Here is a 23,416-nt window from a genome sequence, read left to right as displayed (position 1 = left end):
ATGCCCAACTCACCACAGCACAAATATCTCCTACAGGCAACCCTTTAAACAACACCCCAGACGCCACCAGACCCCTGGTGTAGGTAATGATTGCCTTTTTCTGTCATATGACAGCGAGCAATAGCCTCCACAATCCATTGGGAGAGACGATGCTTAGAAAGTCCTCTACCACAAGCCGGATTACCAAAACAGACAGTTGGTCGCACAAACTGACACCCCTGGTCCGCTCAATATACCTGCGTAATGCCATTACCGGCAAGCCGGATTACCAAAACAGACAGTTGGTCGCACAAACTGACACCCCTGGTCCGCTCAATATACCTGCGTAATGCCATTACCGGCCATAGGGCATGTAACTTTCGTTGCTCCTCAGAAGCAAACAGAGGAGGCAGATATGGGAAAAAGTTAGAGAAAAGCTAGAGACCTGTAGGACATAGTCATGACCTTAGGGGTGAAGGCTGCATAAGGATGCAAGCAGGTTCGATCCAGGGCAGCCTGAGCATGCACCCAGCCGAGACATACAAGACAACTCTTGTGAGTATCATTCAAAGACATGGTGAAACCGCATGACTGTGGGCAAGGTTGTGACCGGCTTAACAGACTATGTCGACTCGTTCGTGCCAGTCATTTTACTTACAACCAGGGTTGGGGAGTTACATGTAATCTGATTCCCAACAAAACTGAATCTGTTATGTTACTAGTGATCAGATTACAGATACGTTTGAAAAGTTAAATGATTATATCTTCAGAAAGGATGGTTGGGAGAAAAAAATACACCTGTTTTCTCAATGATATTCAATTCAGCATTTAAAATAGGCGCAAGTTTAAGTTTGTTACACCTGAGCGAGTTTAACCACAAGTCAGAGACCACTATGACGATGACACCAAATGCGTTTGATGGATCCTTTTTGTCTTCTTCTAATGCCTTTTAAGAGGAAAGTTATCCAAAAGTAATGGAAACTAATCAGATTACGTTACTGCTTTTGGGTAATCCAAAAATGACGTTACTGATTCAAATTTTGGAAAGGCAACTAGCAAATGTAATGGACTACATTTAAAAAGTAACCTAACCAACCCTGATTACAACAAGTTAGCGAGGCTAAACAGGCAGAATAATAAACAACAAATTGAAAGGAAACTTCACAAAACTAGTTCCCAAACTTTAACAAACAATGTCCAGAAGGACGAGTGAGCCTGATAAATGTCACATTCCAATGTTTGTTTAAGAATTGCCTGTATTGTTCTGCTCAGCTCAAGGTGAAGAGCAGAAGAATTGAAGGAGTGAATCACGTTCATTGGCCTTGCCAAGCTTGATTCTAATGTTCTTCAGTAGAGGGCGCTAGTGCACAAACTCCCCCATTGCTGTGTTGTAAGGCAGAGTGGGCTAAGTTTAACCATTTTTTACATTCAGCATCTCTCCGTCAAGGGAAATATAGTGTTCTTTATAACAAAGATATTTACATATATTTCAGGATGTTGTGTATCACTGGAAATAATCAGAATTCATGTAAACATTACAGTTTTAAAAACATAGCTTGTCCCCAAATTGGCACAAACTTACCCTGGGTATGGGGTAAGTTGAGCAGCAGGACAGGGTAAGTTAATATTACCACTACCTTTTTAAAAAACACGTCTATTTTTATTTCCCAAACACAATTCAACACAACCACAATCGCTTTTTTGCCTTTAAATAATTGTAAGCATCTTTTAACACAGGCTTAACACCTAACAAACACTTAACATAGGCCAGGCCCTGTTGTTACCTCATATCCCAGCAACAATGCCTTGCATTACGCCTGGGAAGAAAACACTTCAATTTGCTCAACTTGCCATTGGCTCAACTTACCACATGGCCATTGGTTCAACTTATTCCAAGCATTCTGTCTATATTAGCCCACACAGCTACAAGGATGCACTTTCAATCTAGGTTTAGGACTTCATATTGAAGCTTATAGAGACCCCAACTGATGTATTGAACAATCTTTAAATTATCTACTTTGGTTTAGATAAAAGCATCACGAAACCTCTAATATAATAAATACATTTGACTTGGTGAAAATATATTTATTTGGACCTAACTTGCTTACCACTTTTTCCATACGGAGCTGACCGACAAATGGAACTACCAAAGTATAATCCTCTAATGTCTGATCAGGCACGTGCTCAGTAGGGCACAAGGTAGAAAAATGTTTTTTTCAAATGGAGAATGTAAATCTGTGTTCTTATTGGACAGTTCAGGTAGTACCTCCCCGTTTCAAATGTTTTCTCCCTACTGAACACAACCCAACTCATGGTACTGTGGGAATCAACAAGTATGTCATTAACTGACAAGTGTCACAGATGTCAGAGGGTATTTCCCCTATGGGAGAGACACTGACCTTGACATTCATGGTCTTGTGGTTTTTCTTGGTTTTCTTGAGAAACTGCTTTAGGCTTCCTGAGGACATGTACTCTGTGATAAAGATGACCTGTCCAACAGATTAGCAGAAAGAGATACTATCAGTTTGCAGACCAAACCAAGAGATGAAGGGAGAGAAACATTTCCCAAGAGTGAGTGAGAATGATCTATTATGAAAAAAAATATAAACGCAACCTGGAACAATTTCAAAGATTTTACTGAGTTAGAAGGAAATCAGTCAATTTAAATAAATCCATTAGGCCCTAATCTATGGATTTTACATGACTGAGCAGGGGTGCAGCCATGGCTGGACTGGGAGGGCATAGGCTCACCCACTTGGGAGCCAGGCCCAGCCAATCAGAATTCGTTTTTCTCCACAAAGGGGCTTTATTACAGACAGAAATGCTCCTCAGCACCCCTCTTTCCCTCCTCAGATGATCCCGCAGACGAAGAAGCCGGATGTGGAGGTCCTGGGCTGGTGTGGTCACACGTGGTCTGCGGTTGGAGGCCGGTTGGACGTACTACCAAGTTCACTAAAAACGACATTGGATGCGGCTTATGGTAGATAAATTAACATTAAATTCTCTGGCAACAGCTCTGGTGGATATTCCTGCAGTCAGCATGCCAATTGCACGCTCCGTCAAAACTGTGTTGTGTGACAAAACTTCACATTTTAGAGTGGCCTTTTATTGTCCCCAGTGTAACAGTATAGCTTCCGTCCCTCTCCTTGCCCCTACCTGGGCTCGAACCAGGGACCCTCTGCACACATCGACAACAGCCACCCTCAAAACATCGTTATCCATTGCTCCACTAAAGCTGCGGCCCTTGCAGAGCAAGGGAAACAACTACTTCAAGGTCTCTAACTAGCTAGCCATTTCACACCAGTTATACCAGCACAAGATGCACCTGTGTAATGATCATGCTGTTTCATCAGCTTCTTGATATGCCACACCGGTCAGGATTATCTTGGAAAATGAGAAATCCTCACTAACAGGGATGTAAACACATTTATACACAACATTTGAGATAAATAAGCTTTTTGTAAGTATGGAACATTTCTGGGATCTTTTATTTCAGCACATGAAACATGGGACCAACACTTTTATATGTTGCGTTTATGTTTTTGTTCAGTATAGATAGCAGACATACCCGAGCTTGACTCTCTCTCATGTCCAGCCAGTACTTATGGAACTTCACTATATTTGGGTGCTCAACCTGCATCAGGTTCTCAAACATCTCCTTTATCTTTTCCTGAAAAACAGATGGGATGGGGAGAGGTTTGAGTACATACACTACCAGTCAAAAGTTTGGACACACCTACTCATTCAAGGGCTTTTATTTATTTTGTATTATTTTCTACATTGTAGATTAATAGTGAAGACATCAAAACTATGAAATAACACATATGGAATCATGTAGTAACCAAAAAAGTGTTGAACAAATCAAAATATATTTTATATTTGAGATTCTTCAAAGTAGCCTCCCTTTGCCTTGATGACAGCTTTGCACACTCTTGGCATTCTCTCAACCAGCTTCATGAGTCACCTGGACGGCATTTCAATTAACAGATGTGCCTTGTTAAAAGTTAATTTGTGGAATTTCTTTCCTTTTTAATGTGTTTGAGCCAATCAGTTGTGTTGTAACAAGGTAAGGGTGGTATACAGAAGATAGCCTTACTTGGTAAAAGACCAAGTCCATATTATGACAAGAACAGCACAAATAAGCAAAGAGAAATGACAGTCCATCATTACCTTAAGACATGAAGGTCAGTCAATAAGGAGAATTTCAACAAGGCAGTCGCAAAAACAATCAAGCACTATGATGAAACTGGCTCTCATGAGGACCGCCACAGGAAAAAAAGACCCAGAGTTACCTCCTCTTCAGACGATATGTTCATTAGAGTTACCAGCCTTAAGCAACCCAAATAAATGCTTAATAGTTCAAGTAACAGACACATTTCAACATCAACTGTTCAGAAGAGACAGCGTGAATCAAGGCCTTCATGGCCGAATTGCTGCAAAGAAACCACTACTAAAGGACACCAATAAGAAGAGACTTGCTTGGGCCAAGAAACACAATAAATGGACATTAGACCAGTGGAAATCTGTCCTTTGGTCTGATGAGTCCAAATTTGAGATTTTTGATTCCAACCACTGTGTCTTTGTGACGCAGAGTAGGTGAATGGATGACCTCCACATGTGTGGTTCCCACCGTGAAGCATGGAGGAGGAGGTGTGATGGTGTTGGGGTGCTTTGCTGGTGACACTGTCCGTGATTTATTTAGAATTCAAGGCACACTTAACCAGCATGGCTACCACAGCATTCTGCAGCTATACGTCATCCCATCTGGTTTGCGCAAAGTGGGACTGTCATTTGTTTTTCAACGGGAGAATGACCCAACACACCTCCAGGCTGTGTAAGGGCTATTTGACAAAGAAGGAGAGTGATGGAGTGCTGCATCAGATGACCTGGCCTCCACAATCCCCCAACCTTAACCCAATTGAGATGGTTTGGGATGAGTTGGACCACAGTCTGAAGGAAAAGCAGCCAACAAGTGCTCAGCATTGTGCGAACTCCTTCAAGACTGTTGGAAAAGCATCCTAGGTGAAGCTGGTTGAGAGAATGCCAAGAGAGTGCAAAGTTGTCATCAAGGCAAAGGGTGGCTACTTTGAATAATCTCAAATATAAAATATATTTTGATTGATTTAATACTACATGATTCCATATGTGTTATTTAATAGTTTTGATGTCTTCTCTATTATTCTACAATGTAGAAAATAGTAAAAAAAATCAAGAAAAAACCCTTGAATAAGTAGGTGTCCAAGCTTTTGACTGGTACTGTATGTACAGTAATAGATGGTTCGCCAAAATATGGCTGGAATGAAATAAATGGAACGGTATCAAACTCATCGAACTATGGAACTATGGAAACCATGTTTGACCCCGTTCCATTGATTCAGCCATTACAATGAGCTCGTCCTCCCACCAGCCTCCTCTGAATGGAACATATAGCCATTGACAATCGAAACCCTGTCTGCATCCCAATTGGCTCCCTATGCCCCATATAGTGTCCTATGAACCCTTGTCAAAAGTAGTGCACTATATAGGGAATAGGGTGCACAGCTTCTGTCTTACGTACCTCCTGTGCCTTGAAGACCTTCCTGTCATTGAAGAGCACCTCATTCCACACCACCTCCACTCCCTCCTCTGTGTCCATGGCCAGTGAAGCACTCTCGACACCTGGGACATTACCTTGACTGATCTACAGGGGGAGACAAACACACACAAGAGATCTCACAAGCGCTGCATATGCAATAACTGAGGAGGAACAAGCATAAATATAGCATGTGTCTTGTTCCAGCCATAACTTACTACATGTAGCCATTATCGTGAATCATTTAGAGGTTTCGGAGCCAGCCATGCTCTCTATGGCTGCAAAACATCACAGGAGATTTAGAATGACCCTGCATGGGGAGGATTGCCAGCCGTTTTGCAAAGCTGTGCATCCCCATTTTAAATCCTGAATGGATACCGGTTTTCATTCATTAAAATGGGCAGATATGGATCTTATGTAAACAAAAATTCTATAGCACTGATGTCCCATAACGTCTGACTGCTAAAAAACCTGCTGCCCCGACCATCTGTGTCATGATGACGCAAAAAGACAAGGGGAGCGAGGATCAGAGATACTTCCGGAGTGAAGAGATGGATTCATGAAAAGGCGAGACAAGGGGGAGGGGGGATGGGACTGAGAACAAAAGAGAGATTGGGAGAGAGGGGATGAGAGAGAAATTGGGAGTGGGGGTGGGCAATAGGATGTGAGAAAGAAGGACAAAGCCAAATAGAGAGAGAAAGATTTGGGCGAGGGAGCCGACTGCCAGGGGCATGTGGTGCTATCAGACTTATGAGGACACTGAGTCAGGGAAAAGGCCAGACTGACTCCGAGCGGAGCAGCAGCACTGTTTGTGTCTGTGTTCCAGAGCCTGGCAGAGCAGACAGAGACAGACAAGCCCTGGGCTCCCATTCCTTCCGCCTCAGATGAACAGTAAGTATGCATTAACACAGCACAGATGACTGCTCAGCCCAGAATACAGCCAGCAAGAGAATAGTCAGTCACACATTGCAGCTCAGAGCTAAGCACATGAGATAGCTTATCCCAATCTCTTTTCCCCTGATGTACAGATAACACAAAAGCGGCAAAAGTAAGGCCCACAGTGGTCAAACCTGTTCTTGACAGATACAGGAGGGCTGCCCTTCCTGTCTCTATAGAGTCAGAAAAATGTTGAACAGTACAAAGATCAGCTGTTACCGTGAAACCCTTAGAAAACCTGACAGGTTCAACGGCTACACATCTACTGCAGTATTCAATTGTACGATGCACCCAAACCCATTCCACTTGTTAATACCCAGACGTCTCTTAATGATCCTGAGCAATAGGATGTGAGAGAGAAGGGCAGAGCCAAAGAGAGAGAGGAAGATTTGGGCGAGGGAGTCGACTGCCAGGGGCATGTGGTGCTACCAGACTTGAGGACACTGAGTCAGGGAAAAGGCCAGACTGACTCTGAACGGAGCAGCAGCAACACTGTTTGTGTCTGTGTTCCAAGGCAGCACTGATCTTTTACAGGATATGCTGTGTAATGCCTCGTGTAAGATTTACATTAAACTTAATAGCATTTACAGAATCGGCATAAACCATACTTGATCATCACCTCTTCTCAAGCCACCCTGTACAGGAGGAAAATAGTCTTGCTGCAGGAGGATTTGAATGGCTGAAGAAATATTTAGAATCGGTGCAAGTTGGCTGAAAGTGGTGTTTGCATACAATGCAGTACCATACCTAGAAATAAGTTGTCCAAATCGGATTTTAGGTCCTATATATTTATTGACTATTATAGGAATCCTATTAATTCAAATGGCCAATTTGGGTGCAATCAATTAGCTTAATTTCTCAGAGATCACATTTTATCTCAATAAAATAATGTTGTGGGAATGCACATTTTCTGTTTCTAACAGAAACAATTTCAGAACAATCTTTTTCTTGTGCTTTTTGAGGTGGAATGCCCCAGTCTGTGCTCGTCAGCAAAACATGATAGGCTTGTATAATATAATGATCACAAAGGATAATGACAATGTTAGGCTAGGTCTAACAATATGCCATTTAGCAGTGGGAGGATTTTAACATTAACACATGGGTGTGGCAAAGTGCCAGATTCTTGAATAATAATGACCAAAACATTGTCGTTTGATTAAAGGGACAGGGTTGGCGCAAATGGTGAAATTAGCTGTTCAACAAACTGTTAAATTAGCTGTCAATCAACTGATGGCCCAAATCTGCTCAGCCATGGAAACAAAAAGTAATCTATCGGTTTTCACACCTTTCATTATGTGCCAATGGATAGGCAAATGGGAGGCCTTCAGAATGTATTGGAATATAATAAAAATAACAAGTGGCCTATACCATCGATAGCACTAGATTATCGCCAGCTGATGTCTCGTTAATCCATCAATATGCTCTAAATTCAGGTGCACAGCTGATCGAAATAGTAACCATTATTGGTCACCTCATTACCAAATCTTATTTTATTGGTCACATACACATGGTTAGCAGATGTTATTGTGAGTGTAGTGAAACACTTCTAGATCCGACAGTGCAGCAGTATCTAACAGGTAATATCTAACAATTCTACAACAAAATCTAATACATACAATCTAGTAAAGGAATGGGATGAGAATATATGAATATAATGGATGAGCAGTGACAGAGGAGCTAAGATGCAATAGATGCAATAGATAGTAAAGAATAGATAGTGAAGGATACAGTATACAGTATATACATATGAGAGGAGTAATGTGAGATATGTAAACATTATTAAAGTGACAAGTGTTCCATTTATTAAAGTGGCCAATGAAATCAAGTCTGTAGGTAGGCAGCCACCTCTCTGTGCTAGTGGTGGATGTTTAACAATCTGATGGACTTCAGATAGAAGCTGTTTTTCAGTCTCTCGGTCCCAGCTTTGATGCACCTGTACTGACCTCGCCTTCTGGATGATAGCGGGGTGAACAGGCAGTGGCTCGGGTGGTTGTTGTCCTTGATGATCTTTATGGCCTTCCTGTGACATCGGGTGGTGTAGGTGACCTGGAGGGCAGGTAGTTTGCCCCTGGTGATGTGTTGTGCAAACCTCATTACCCTCTGGAGAGCCTTGCGGTTGTGGGCAGTGCAGTTGCCGTACCAGGCGGTGATACAGCCCGACAGGATGCTCTCAAATGTGCACTTGTAAAAGTTAGTGGGTGTTTTTGGTGACAAGACACATTTTTTCAGCCTCCTGAGTTTGAAGAGGCGCTGTTGCGACTTCTTCACCACACTGTCTGTGTGGGTGGACCATTTCAGTTTGTCGGTGATATGTACACAGAGGAACTTAAAAAACTTTCCACCTTCTCCGCTGCTGTCCTGTCGATGTGAAGGGGGGTGCTCCTCCCTTTGCTGTTTCCTGAAGTCCACGATCATCTCTTTTGTTTTGCTGACATTGAGGTAACACCACACTCTGAAGGCTGTCGTGTCGTTGTTGGTAACCAAGCCTACCACTGTTGTGTCGTCTGCAAACTTGATGATTGGCCATGCAGTCGTGAGTGAACAGGGAGTACAGGAGGGGTCTGAGAACGCACCCTTGTGAGGCCCCAGGTTGAGGATAAGTGGAGTGGAGATGTTGTTTCCTACCGTCACTACCTGGGAGCGGCCCGTCAGGAAGTCCAGGACCCAATTGCACAGGGTGGGGTTCAGACTAGAGGTCGACTGACTATGATTTTTCAACGCCGATACCGATACCGATTATTGGAGGACCAAAAAAGCTGATACCGATTAATCGGCCGTTTTTTTAAATTATTTTTTTAATAATGACAATTACAACAATACTGAATGAACACTTATATTAACTTAATATAATACTTAAATAAAATCAATTTAGCCTCAAGTAAATAATGAAACATGTTCAATTTGGCTTAAATAATGCAAAAACAAAGTGTTGGAGAAGAAAGTAAAAGTGCAATATGTGCTATGTAAGAAAGCTAACGTTTCAGTTCCTTGCTCAGAACATGAGAACATATGAAAGCTGGTGGTTCCTTTTAACATGAGTCTTCAATATTCCTAGGTAAGACGTTTTAGGTTGTAGTTATTATAGGAATTATAGGACTATTTCCCTCTATACCATTTGTATTTCGTTAATCTTTGACTATTGGATGTTCTTATAGGCACTTTAGTACTGCCAGTGTAACAGTATAGCTTCCGTCCCTCTCCTCGCTCCTCCCTGGGCTCGAACCAGCAACACAACGACAACAACAACCATCGAAGAGATGAGAGTGCTGTTTGAATGAATGTTTACGCGACTGCTTCTGCCTATCAGTCAGATACTTAGATACTTGTATGCTTGTATGCTCAGTCAGAATATATGCAAAGCAGGACACGCTAGATAATATCTAGTAATATCATCAACCATGTGTAGTTAACTAGTGATTATGATTGATTGTTTGTTATAAGATAAGTTTAATGCTAGCTAGCAACTTACCTTGGCTTACTGCATTCGCGTAACAGGCAGTCTCCTTGTGGAGTGCAACGAGAGAGAGGCAGGTCGTTATTGTGTTGGACTAGTGCTGTAAGGTTGCAAGATTGGATCCCCCGAGCTGACAATATGAAAATCTTTCGTTCTGCCCCTGAACAAGGCAGTTAACCCACCTTTCCTAGGCAGTCATTTAAAATAAGAATGTGTTCTTAACTGACTTGCCTAGTTCAATAAAAGGTATATAAAAAATAAATTTGTTATGAAAACTCGAAATCGGCCCTAATTAAATCGGCCATTCCGATTAATCGGTCGACCTCTAGTTCAGACCCAGGGCCTCAAGCTTAATGATGAGTTTGGAGGGTACTATGGTGTTGAATGCTGAGCTATAGTCAATGAACAGCATTCTTACATAGGTATTCCTCTTGTCCAGATGGGATAGGGCAGTGTGATGGCGATTGCATCGTCTGTGGACCTATTGGGGCGGTAAGCAAATTGAAGTAGGTCTTGGGTGACAGGTAGGGTGGAGGAGACATGATCCTTGACTAGTCTCTCAAAGCACCTCATGATGACAGAAGTCATGTAGTTCAGTTACCTTAGCTTTCTTGGGAACAGGAACAATGGTGGCCATCTTGAAGCATGTGGGGACAGCAGACTGGGATAGGGATTGTTGAATATGCACCGCTCCCTATAAAAGATGATGTTGGAGTATTCTTATTCCCGCTTGCAACCAAATTATTTTAAGATACCTTCGCCCTCTGTTTGGTATTATCATCAGAACTACTTAGTCCTTTTTGAAAGACCAAGGTTGATTTATCTATTTGACAAGCATTACGTACAATTGAAATAAAGCATTTCCTTGTTTATCACAGCAAATCTACTGTGGCAATTTACCTGACACTTTGCATGAATGGAACTGTTATTATTTGATTTGTTTCCTATTTATGCTATCCATTAATCTAAAAGTCTAAGCCGTTGGGGGGAATTGTTTAAAGATGTCATACCATGGATCATTTAGCTATTGGATTTTGAATTTTAGCACCCCTTTAGGTATTCCAATAAAATATTAAATTAGGCTTTTACTACTATAGCTCATAGAAATGCATTTGAATAACTGGCTAAATATAATCTTTTTTTAAATCATAAGGAATAAGGTTTTGAAGTGACTGTCCTTATTCTAGGAGACATAAGAAAGGTAAGGAAATATTTGACACATATTTAACCCTATATTTTGGGGGGCAAAAAAACGACCTCAATACTTCCATTCGTTTGTATGGGTTACCTTCAGACGCTTCTGGGGGTCATACAGCAAAGTGGAGAACACCACCGTGTTCGTGAGAGTCTCCCCTTTCCATAGAGTGGTCATAACAGGTTGTAGGCAAAACGTTAAGACGTTTCCGTGAGAATACCAATTTTTGTGATGTCTCATGGTCTGACAAACACCGCTGTAGCTCGGTCACCTCCCGCAGCAGAAGGCCGACATTGGCAGATGCGGTGGATTGAGACGCAGCCAACGCAAATCTCTAGCTCTGATATATCTAGCTTAAACTGACTGATTTTATGGGGATTTTTTAATTATGTGTAACTAAAATCAGTCGATTGAGTTATTTGGGCCAGAATCCAATGCACACATACAGGGTAGGCTTATATGTGCATGCTGAAGGCAGTAGCCCTAACCGCTAGACTATCCCAGGCCACGATTGAACTACATTTTGACAGTTGATTTGTAACCTTAGGCTCACTAGAAACCTAGGTGTAGCCTATTGTAAGGCTGCATTTCCGAGAAACTTGACACTTGTATGTTGTAGTGGAGACCAATATCTATCTTGTGTTAGTTATTAAGCTACTGTATAGAAAACAACGTTTTCTGATGCATTTCAGATACATTTGAATGTAGCAGATTTATTCATATTCTGTCCGCTGCTTTAGCGTTTGAGCGAGTAAGAGAGGGAGGGTGATTTTGATAGCTGGCGCTGGTCCAAATGACATCTCTATGTCTTCAATGAAAGTGTTAGAATTCTTTTGAAAGAGGGAATCTGAGGTATAACGTTATGTCTAAACAGTGATGCGATGCTATTTCGTTTTGAGTGTCTACCATATGAAAGCTATTACTTAAGTGCTTACTGTGCAGCCGTATTCATCGACTTGGCCAAGGCTTTCGACTCTGTCAATCACCACATCCTCATCGGCAGACTCGATAGCCTTGGTTTCTCAAATGATTGCCTCGCCTGGTTCACCAACTACTTCTCTGATAAGAGTTCAGTGTGTCAAATTGGAGGGTCTGTTGTCCGGGCCTCTGGCAGTCTCTATGGGTGTGCCACATCAATGATGTCGCTCTTACTGCTGGTGAGTCTCTGATCCACCTCTACGCAGACGACACCATTCTGTATACTTCTGGCACTTCTTTGGACATTGTGTTAACAACCCTCCAGACCTCCTTCCGTGGCCTCCAACTGCTCTTAAATACAAGTAAAACTAAATGCATGCTTTTCTACCGATCACTGCCTGCACCTGCCCGCCCGTCCAGCATCACTACTCTGGACGGTTCTGACTTAGAATGTGTGTACAACTACAAATACCTGGGTGTCTGGTTAGATTGTAAACTCTCCTTCCAGACTCACATTAAGCATCTCCAATCCAAAGTTAAATCTAGAATTGGCTTCCTATTTCGCAACAAAGCATCCTTCACTCATGCTGCCAAACATACCCTCGTAAAACTGACCATCCTTCCGATCCTCGACTTCGGCGATGTCATCTACAAAATAGCCTCCAATACCCTACTCAATAAATTGGATGCAGTCTATCACAGTGCCATCCGTTTTGTCACCAAAGCCCCATATACTACACCCCACTGCGACCTGTACGCTCTCGTTGGCTGGCCCTCGCTTCATACTCGCCGCCAAACCCACTGGCTCCAGGTCATCTACAAGACCCTGCTAGGTAAAGTCCCCCCATATCTCAGCTCCCTGGTTTCCATAGCAGCACCCACCTGTAGCACGCGCTACAGCAGGTATAGCTCTCTGGTCACCCCCAAAACCAATTCCTCTTTTGGCCACCTCTCCTTCCAGTTCTCTGCTGCCAATAAATGGAACGATCTACAAAAATCTCCGAAACTGGAAACACTTTTCTCCCTCACTAGCTTTAAGCACCAGCTGTCAGAGCAGCTCACAGATTACTGCACCTGTACATAGCCTATAATTTAGCCCAAACAACTACCTTTTACCCTACTGTATTTATTTATTTTGCTCCTTTACACCCCATTATTTCAACTTCAGACAACAACATTGACGAATATGCTGATTCGGTGTGCGAGTTCATTAGAACGTGCGTTGAAGATGTCGTTCCCATAGCAACGATTAAAACATTCCCTAACCAGAAACCGTGGATTGATGGCAGCATTCGTGTGAAACTGAAAGCGCGAACCACTGCTTTTAATCAGGGCAAGGTGTCTGGTAACATGACCGAATACAAACAGTGCAGCTATTCCCTCCGCAAGGCTATCAAACAAGCTAAGCGTCAGTACAGAGACAAAGTAGAATCTCAATTCAACGGCTCAGACACAAGAGGCATGTGGCAGGGTCTACAGTCAATCACGGACTACAGGAAGAAATCCAGCCCAGTCACGGACCAGGATGTCCTGCTCCCAGTGTTACGGTGCGTGAATGAGGACCCAAAAGCGAATTAACAAAACAGAGTTACTTTAATGATGAAACACACGTAGGCTCAGATGGACAGCCAGATTCCGACAGGACAGGACAAGGTTAGATGAACAGGCAGATTCCGACAGGACAGGACAAGGTTGCAGCAAACACGACGATAGTCTGGTTCAGGCATGAGTAACACAAACGAGAATCCGACAAAGACAGAAGCAGAAACAGAGAGAGATATAGGGACCTAATCAGAGGGAAAAAGGGAACAGGTGGGAAAAGGGGTGAACGAGGTAGTTAGAGAAGACAAGGAACAGCTGGGGGAAAGAGGGGGAGAAAAGGTAACCTAATAACGACCAGCAGAGGGAGACAGGGTGAAGGGAAAGGACAGAAACAAGACACAACATGACAATACATGACAGTACCCCCCCACTCACCGAGCGCCTCCTGGCGCACTCGAGGAGGAAACCTGGCGGCAACGGAGGAAATCATCGATCAGCGCACGGTCCAGCACGTCCCGAGAGGGAACCCAACTCCTCTCCTCAGGACCGTACCCCTCCCAATCTACTAGGTACTGATGACCACGGCCCCGAGGACGCATGTCCAAAATCCTACGGACCCTGTAGATGGGTGCGCCCTCGACAAGGATGGGGGGGGGGGGGGGGAAGACGAGCGGGGGCGCGAAGAACGGGCTTGACACAGGAGACATGGAAGACCGGGTGGACGCGACGAAGATATCGCGGAAGAAGAAGTCGAACTGCGACAGGATTGATGATCTGGGAAATACGGAACGGACCAATGAACCGCGGGGTCAACTTGCGAGAAGCGGTCTTAAGGGGAAGGTTCTGAGTGGAGAGCCAAACTCTCTGACCGCGACAATATCTAGGACTCTTAGTTCTACGCTTATTAGCAGCCCTCACAGTCTGCGCCCTATAACGGCAAAGTGCAGACCTGACCCTCTTCCAGGTGCGCTTGCAACGTTGGACAAAAGCCTGAGCGGAGGGAACGCTGGACTCGGCGAACTGAGATGAGAACAGCGGAGGCTGGTACCCGAGGCTACTCTGAAAAGGAGATAGCCCGGTCGCAGACGAAGGAAGCGAGTTGTGGGCGTATTCTGCCCAGGGGAGCTGTTCTGACCAAGACGCAGGGTTGCGAAAAGAAAGACTGCGTAAGATGCGACCAATAGTCTGATTGGCCCGTTCTGCTTGACCGTTAGACTGGGGGTGAAAGCCGGAAGAGAGACTGATGGAAGCCCCAATCAAACGGCAAAACTCCCTCCAAAATTGAGACGTGAATTGCGGACCTCTGTCCGAAACGACGTCTGACGGAAGGCCATGAATTCTGAAAACATTCTCGATGATGATTTGTGCCGTCTCTTTAGCAGAAGGAAGCTTAGCAAGGGGAATAAAATGAGCCGCCTTAGAGAACCTGTCGACAACCGTAAGAATAACAGTCTTCCCCGCTGACGAAGGCAGTCCGGTGACAAAATCTAAGGCGATGTGAGACCACGGTCGAGAGGGAATGGGAAGCGGCCTGAGACGGCCGGCAGGAGGGGAGTTACCGGACTTAGTCTGCGCGCAGACCGAACAAGCAGCCACGAAGCGACGCGTGTCATGCTCCCGGGTGGGCCACCAAAAACGCTGGCGAATGGAAGCAAGCGTACCCCGAACGCCAGGGTGGCCGGCTAACTTGGCAGAGTGAGCCCACTGAAGAACGGCCAGACGAGTAGGAACGGGAACGAAAAGAAGGTTCCTGGGACAAGCGCGCGGCGACGGAGTTTGAGTGAGTGCTTGCTTTACCTGCCTCTCAATTCCCCAGACAGTCAACCCGACAACACGCCCCTCAGGGAGAATCCCCTCGGGGTCAGTGGAGGCTACTGAAGAACTGAAGAGACGAGATAAAGCATCAGGCTTGGTGTTCTTAGAGCCCGGACGATAAGAAATCACGAACTCGAAACGAGCGAAAAACAGCGCCCAGCGCGCCTGACGCGCATTAAGTCGTTTGGCAGAACGGATGTACTCAAGGTTCCTATGGTCAGTCCAAACGACAAAAGGAACGGTCGCCCCCTCCAACCACTGTCGCCATTCGCATAGGGATAAGCGGATGGCGAGCAGTTCGCGGTTTCCCACATCATAGTTACGTTCCGACGGCGACAGGCGATGAGAAAAATACGCGCAAGGGTGGACCTTGTCGTCAGAGAGGGAGCGCTGAGAAAGAATGGCTCCCACGCCCACCTCTGACGCGTCAACCTCGACCACGAACTGTCTAGAGACGTCAGGTGTAACAAGGATAGGAGCGGATGTAAAACGATTCTTGAGGAGATCAAAAGCTCCCTGGGCGGAAACGGACCACTTAAAGCACGTCTTGACAGAAGTAAGGGCTGTGAGAGGAGCTGCCACCTGACCGAAATTACGGATGAAACGACGATAGAAGTTCGCGAAGCCGAGAAAGCGCTGCAGCTCGACGCGTGACTTAGGGACGGGCCAATCAATGACAGCCTGGACCTTAGCGGGATCCATCTTAATGCCTTCAGCGGAAATAACAGAACCGAGAAATGTGACGGAGGAGGCATGAAAAGTGCACTTCTCAGCCTTCACAAAAAGACAATTCTCTAAAAGGCGCTGGAGGACACGTCGAACGTGCTGAACATGAATCTGGAGTGACGGTGAAAAAATCAGGATATCGTCAAGGTAAACGAAAACAAAGATGTTCAGCATGTCTCTCAGGACATCATTGACTAATGCCTGAAAGACAGCTGGAGCGTTAGCGAGGCCGAAAGGAAGAACCCGGTATTCAAAGTGCCCTAACGGAGTGTTAAACGCCGTCTTCCACTCGTCCCCCTCCCTGATGCGCACGAGATGGTAAGCGTTACGAAGGTCCAACTTAGTGAAAAACCTGGCTCCCTGCAGGATCTCGAAGGCTGAAGACATAAGAGGAAGCGGATAACGATTCTTCACTGTTATGTCATTCAGCCCTCGATAATCTATGCAGGGGCGCAGGGACCCGTCCTTCTTCTTAACAAAAAAAAACCCCGCTCCGGCGGGAGAGGAGGAGGGGACTATGGTACCGGCGGCAAGAGCTACAGACAAATAATCTTCGAGAGCCTTACGTTCGGGAGCCGACAGAGAGTATAGTCTACCCCGGGGGGGAGTGGTTCCCGGAAGGAGATCAATACTACAATCATACGACCGGTGTGGAGGAAGAGAGGTGGCCCTGGACCGACTGAACACCGTGCGCAGATCGTGATATTCCTCCGGCACCCCTGTCAAATCACCAGGCTCCTCCTGTGAAGAAGAGACAGAGGAAACAGGAGGGATAGCAGACATTAAACATTTCACATGACAAGAGACGTTCCAGGAGAGGATAGAATTACTAGACCAATTAATAGAAGGATTATGACAAACTAGCCAGGGATGGCCCAAAACAACAGGTGTAAAAGGTGAACGAAAAATTAAAAAAGAAATGGTTTCGCTATGATTACCAGAGACAGTGAGGGTTAAAGGTAGCGTCTCACGCTGAATCCTGGGGAGAGGACTACCATCCAAGGCGAACAAGGCCATGGGCTCCCTTAACTGTCTGAGAGGAATGTCATGTTCCCGAGCCCAGGTCTCGTCCATAAAACAGCCCTCCGCCCCAGAGTCTATTAAGGCACTGCAGGAAGCTGACGAACCGGTCCAGCGTAGATGGACCGACAAGGTAGTGCAGGATCTTGAAGGAGAGACAGGAGTAGTAGCGCTCACCAGTAGCCCTCCGCTTACTGATGAGCTCTGGCTTTTACTGGACATGAAGTGACAAAATGACCAGCAGAACCGCAATAGAGACAGAGGCGGTTGGTGATTCTCCGTTCCCTCTCCTTAGTCGAGATGCGGATACCTCCCAGCTGCATAGGCTCAGCACCCGAGCCGGCAGAGGAAGATGGTAGTGATGCGGAGAGGGGGGCAACGGAGAACGCGAGCTCCTTTCCACGAGCTCGGTGACGAAGATCAACCCGTCGCTCAATGCGAATAGCGAGTTCAATCAAGGAATCCACGCTGGAAGGAACCTCCCGGGAGAGAATCTCATCCTTTACCTCTGCGCGGAGACCCTCCAGAAAACGAGCGAGCAAAGCCGGCTCGTTCCAGCCACTGGAGGCAGCAAGAGTGCGAAACTCAATAGAGTAGTCTGTTATGGATCGATTACCTTGACATAGGGAAGACAGGGCCCTGGAAGCCTCCTCCCCAAAAACAGATCGATCAAAAACCCGTATCATCTCCTCCTTAAAGTCCTGATACTGGTTAGTACACTCAGCCCTTGCCTCCCAGATTGCCGTGCCCCACTCACGAGCCCGTCCAGTAAGGAGAGATATGACGTAGGCGACACGAGCAGTGCTCCTGGAGTAAGTGTTGGGCTGGAGAGAAAACACAATATCACACTGGGTGAGGAACGAGCGGCATTCAGTGGGCTCCCCAGAGTAACACGGCGGGTTATTGATTCTGGGCTCCGGAGATTCGAAAGCCCTGGAAGTGGCCGGTGGATCGAGGCGGAGATGGTGAACCTGTTCTGTGAGGTTGGAGACTTGGGTGGCCAGGGTCTCAACGGCATGTCGAGCAGCAGACAATTCCTGCTCGTGTCTGCCTAGCATCGCTCCCTGGATCTCGACGGCAGAGTGGAGAGGATCCGAAGTCGCTGGGTCCATTCTTGGTCGGATTCTTCTGTTACGGTGCGTGAATGAGGACCCAAAAGCGAATTAACAAAACAGAGTTACTTTAATGATGAAACACACGTAGGCTCAGATGGACAGCCAGATTCCGACAGGACAGGACAAGGTTAGATGAACAGGCAGATTCCGACAGGACAGGACAAGGTTGCAGCAAACACGACGATAGTCTGGTTCAGGCATGAGTAACACAAACGAGAATCCGACAAAGACAGAAGCAGAAACAGAGAGAGATATAGGGACCTAATCAGAGGGAAAAAGGGAACAGGTGGGAAAAGGGGTGAACGAGGTAGTTAGAGAAGACAAGGAACAGCTGGGGGAAAGAGGGGGAGAAAAGGTAACCTAATAACGACCAGCAGAGGGAGACAGGGTGAAGGGAAAGGACAGAAACAAGACACAACATGACAATACATGACACCCAGGCAGACTAAATAACTTTTTTGCCCGCTTTGAGGACAATACAGTGCCACTGACACGGCCTGCAACGAAAACTTGCGGTCTCTCCTTCACTGCAGCCGAGGTGAGTAAGACATTTAAACGTGCTAACCCTCGCAAGGCTGCAGGCCCAGACGGCATCCCCAGCCGCGCCCTCAGAGCATGCGCAGACCAGCTGGCCGGTGTGTTTACGGACATATTCAATCAATCCCTATACCAGTCTGCTGTTCCCACATGCTTCAAGAGGGCCACCATTGTTCCTGTTCCCAAGAAAGCTAAGGTAACTGAGCTAAACGACTACCGCCCCGTAGCACTCACTTCCGTCATCATGAAGTGCTTTGAGAGACTAGTCAAGGACCATATCACCTCCACCCTACCTGACACCCTAGACCCACTCCAATTTGCTTACCGCCCAAATAGGTCCACAGACGATGCAATCTCAACCACACTGCACACTGCCCTAACCCATCTGGACAAGAGGAATACCTATGTGAGAATGCTGTTCATTGACTACAGCTCGGCATTCAACACCATAGTACCCTCCAAGCTCGTCATCAAGCTCGAGACCCTGGGTCTCGACCCCGCCCTGTGCAACTGGGTACTGGACTTCCTGACGGGCCGCCCCCAGGTGGTGAGGGTAGGCAACAACATCTCCTCCCCGCTGATCCTCAACACTGGGGCCCCACAAGGGTGCGTTCTGAGCCCTCTCCTGTACTCCCTGTTCACCCACGACTGCGTGGCCACGCACGCCTCCAACTCAATCATCAAGTTTGCGGACGACACAACAGTGGTAGGCTTGATTACCAACAACGACGAGACGGCCTACAGGGAGGAGGTGAGGGCCCTCGGAGTGTGGTGTCAGGAAAATAACCTCACACTCAACGTCAACAAAACTAAGGAGATGATTGTGGACTTCAGGAAACAGCAGAGGGAACACCCCCCTATCCACATCGATGGAACAGTAGTGGAGAGGGTAGCAAGTTTTAAGTTCCTCGGCATACACATCACAGACAAACTGAATTGGTCCACTCACACAGACAGCATTGTGAAGAAGGCGCAGCAGCGCCTCTTCAACCTCAGGAGGCTGAAGAAATTCGGCTTGTCACCAAAAGCACTCACAAACTTCTACAGATGCACAATCGAGAGCATCCTGGCGGGCTGTATCACCGCCTGGTACGGCAACTGCTCCGCCCTCAACCGTAAGGCCCTCCAGAGGGTAGTGAGGTCTGCACAACGCATCACCGGGGGCAAACTACCTGCCCTCCAGGACACCTACACCACCCGATGTCACAGGAAGGCCATAAAGATCATCAAGGACATCAACCACCCGAGGCACTGCCTGTTCACCCCGCTATCATCCAGAAGGCGAGGTCAGTACAGGTGCATCAAAGCTGGGACCGAGAGACTGAAAAACAGCTTCTATCTCAAGGCTATCAGACTGTTAAACAGCCACCACTAACATTGAGTGGCTGCTGCCAACACACTGACACTGACTCAACTCCAGCCACTTTAATAATGGGAATTGATGGGAAATGATGTAAATATATCACTAGCCACTTTAAACAATGCTACCTTATATAATGTTACTTACCCTACATTATTCATCTCATAGGCATACGTATATACTGTACTCTATATCATCGACTGTATCCTTATGTAATACATGTATCACTAGCCACTTTAACTATGCCACTTTGTTTACATACTCATCTCATATGTATATACTGTACTCGATACAATCTACTGTATCTGCCTATGCTGCTCTGTACCATCACTCATTCATATATCCTTATGTACATATTCTTTATCCCCTCACACTGTGTACAAGACAGTAGTTTTGGAATTGTTAGTTAGATTACTTGTTGGTTATTACTGCATTGTCGGAACTAGAAGCACAAGCATTTCGCTACACTCGCATTAACATCTGCTAACCATGTGTATGTGACAAATAAAAATTTGATTTGATTTGATTTGATTTATTTCTATTTCTACTTTGCACATTCTTCCACTGCAAATCTACCATTCCAGCATGCCACCATGGCCTTTTTTTTGCCTTTACCTCCCTTCTCACCTCATTTGCTCACATTGTATATAGACTTATTTTTCTATCGTGTTATTGACTGTATGTTTGTTTTACTCCATGTGTAACTCTGTGTTGTTGTTCGTGTCGAACTGCTTTCCTTTATCTTGGCCAGGTCGCAGTTGTAAATGAGAACTTGTTCTCAACTTGCCAACCTGGTTAAATAAAGGTGAAATAAAAAATAAATAAATAAGCTTTCAAGTTATAATTGAATTTACTATTAATATCTTAAATAGTAATTACGTAGTAGTAGTAGTAGTAGCAGCACAGTAGACATTTTCATAGGCACCTTCATGAAATGCAAGAGCTTACACATACTGTAGTTATAAACGCATTTAAAATGGCCTCTTTCACCACGGTGTTACCACATTGTTGATCAACAAGCCCACACCCAATCCACAGACCCACCCTGCTGTGCCCACTGCCATAAATATACAGCCCAGATGACTGCAGCCTGCCACATTGGCATCCTCCCAGGCTGCTTTGGCCCATACTCTGCCCACCTAGCGCTGCGTTCTACCCAAGGTGCGTAGGCGATTGGCATTGGCACATGATGACTTGACCGCATAGGCCTTACGTGAGGTCGCAACACAGTGTTGACCGCACAAGATGCTTTTAATATCACTGCTATGTCTGTAGAGAAAACCAATATCTGGGGTATACACAGTATACAGCCTATCAATTTCATAGTTAAAATGTTCTTGTTAACACGGTTGGCTTTATCTATTACACAACTGAACCTGCAGTGTGGTTCCAATACTCTCCAACTTGAAGTACGGAGAGCCCTAGTCTAAAGGGGCTGTAGGGAGATTACATTATAAATAAGAGCGAAGTAAGAACACAATGCTCTGACATAGTGGCACTAATGGGGCGGCTGGCTGGCTGGGGATTCCATAGTCTTTGAGCTACTATAAAGCATGTCTACTGGGGCTACACAGGGACTCATGTTTGGATGCTGTTGTTTATTTTCCCTAAGTTACGAAACAGTTAGCCCCCTGTGCTTAAGTGTGCTCCCTGGGGGTGTTTGTTGGGGTGGTGGAGTTTGGTGCTCAGTCATGGTAGGGTGAAACTAGTAAACAGGCTGTGATTGGTTGCTGAAGGGAGGTGGGTTAAGGTTGGGGAAAAAGTTGTTGGGTTCAGGTCAAAAAAACACAAGCATTAATGTTGATGTTTTGGTGTTAAAAAAATATGATCAGATAATGATAATAATTTCAGTAAATCTGTCTGTTGTTTGTAAAGTCTATTTAGTCCGAGTCCGATTCACAGTAACATAATGACACTGAGACTATGATTTTTCACTTTAAAAGTATGTCAAACAAAAAACATTGATTGCAAATTTAAACAAACCATACTACTCTGTGCACAATGACTACTTTAAAAAATGTAAACAGAAAATGTTTGTCGGTTACGACGCCATACTGCAGTCAGGTCAAGACCCTGGAGAGGACGACACACAGATGAGCTTCCCTGAGACGGTTTCTGACAGTTTGTGCAGAAATGATTTGGTTGTGCAAACCAACAGTTTCATCAGCTGTCCAGGATGTCTGGTCTCAGACGATCCCGCAGGTGAAGCAGGATGTGGAGGTTCTCTAATATGACGTGGAAGGCAGCTTACTGTAGAGAAATGAACATTAAATTCAGCAACAGTGCTGGTGGACATTCCTGCAGTCAGCATGCAAATTACACGTTCCCTCAATACTTTGAGACATCTGTGGCATTCCCATGGTAGCCATTTCAGTTGCAATTATTCTGTTACAGATTTTGGGGTCATTCTGTTACTGATTTGGTAACAGAATGATGTGTTTTAATCACGTAATATATCATAAACCAAATTGTTATCAGTAAAACACTAACTAATTGGTAGGTCTACCTTTACTTGTGAACTTTCATTAACCTTCCTCCTCATGAGGGATTTAAATTTGAAAATATCTTCAAGATATGTGGGTTTTTGGTATGACACTAGGCATTATTTCTTAACTTACAGAAGGCACATCATTTCAACAAAATGAAATATAAATGTTGATATTAGTTGGCAGGGGTCTTAATATTAGTGTTTTTATGTATTTCTAATACCTTTTAAGACTTTTTCTGGTAGATGGTTTCTAAGCCCTTTTCCATCTGTTTGACCAGAAATCAAAACCTTTGTTTATTACAAATGTTTGGGATGGAGAATGGTAGAAACATTGCCGTCATTTCTCACAAATATAGACTCTTAGCTTTCATTTGTCACCAAATTTGATATGCTCCTATGAACTTCACATGTTAATGCTCATGGGGCTTTTTACATGGAAATACCCATATTCAAAATGCTTGTTTATTTATTCATTTTTGTCATTTAGGAAACGACTTATCCAGAGCGACTTACAGGTACAATTAGGGTTATACGCCTTGCTCAAAGGAACATCGACAGATTTTTCACCTAGTAACTCTTGGACTTGAACCTTAACCACTATGCTACCTGCTGCCCTATTTACATTCACTGTACCAGTCCATTTCCTAATACTAATAAACAAGTAAACTGGTCAGATACTAATATAACTCAAAGCTATCTAAAATGTATGTCAAACAAATGTAATGATCAACAGTAAGCTGATTAAAAATGATGTTGTTG

The 23,416-nt window shown here is 44.9% G+C and overlaps 1 protein-coding gene across 2 annotated transcripts in view; it reads right to left on the bottom strand.

The window, feature by feature from the left end:
- LOC139420481 (nuclear receptor-binding protein 2-like) overlaps positions 1 to 23,416 on the bottom strand; it is an 81,784-nt gene that overhangs the window by 14,638 nt on the left and 43,730 nt on the right. Inside the window, exons 1-4 of one of the 2 annotated variants that reach the window (XM_071170677.1) lie at positions 22,225 to 22,345; positions 5,537 to 5,659; positions 3,548 to 3,649; positions 2,379 to 2,468 (exon numbers count right to left, since the gene is read on the bottom strand). In XM_071170677.1, the coding sequence (XP_071026778.1) occupies positions 2,379 to 2,468; positions 3,548 to 3,649; positions 5,537 to 5,614 (270 nt within the window). In that variant the 5' untranslated portion in view covers positions 5,615 to 5,659; positions 22,225 to 22,345. Of the gene's footprint in view, positions 1 to 2,378; positions 2,469 to 3,547; positions 3,650 to 5,536; positions 5,660 to 22,224; positions 22,346 to 23,416 lie in introns of those variants that run through there. The other variant, XM_071170676.1, reaches the window with a different exon arrangement.

This window comes from Oncorhynchus clarkii, chromosome 11 (genome assembly GCF_045791955.1).
Source record: "Oncorhynchus clarkii lewisi isolate Uvic-CL-2024 chromosome 11, UVic_Ocla_1.0, whole genome shotgun sequence".
NCBI classification, from domain to species: Eukaryota; Metazoa; Chordata; class Actinopteri; order Salmoniformes; family Salmonidae; genus Oncorhynchus; species Oncorhynchus clarkii.
This window is presented reverse-complemented; position numbering and strand designations above follow the sequence as displayed.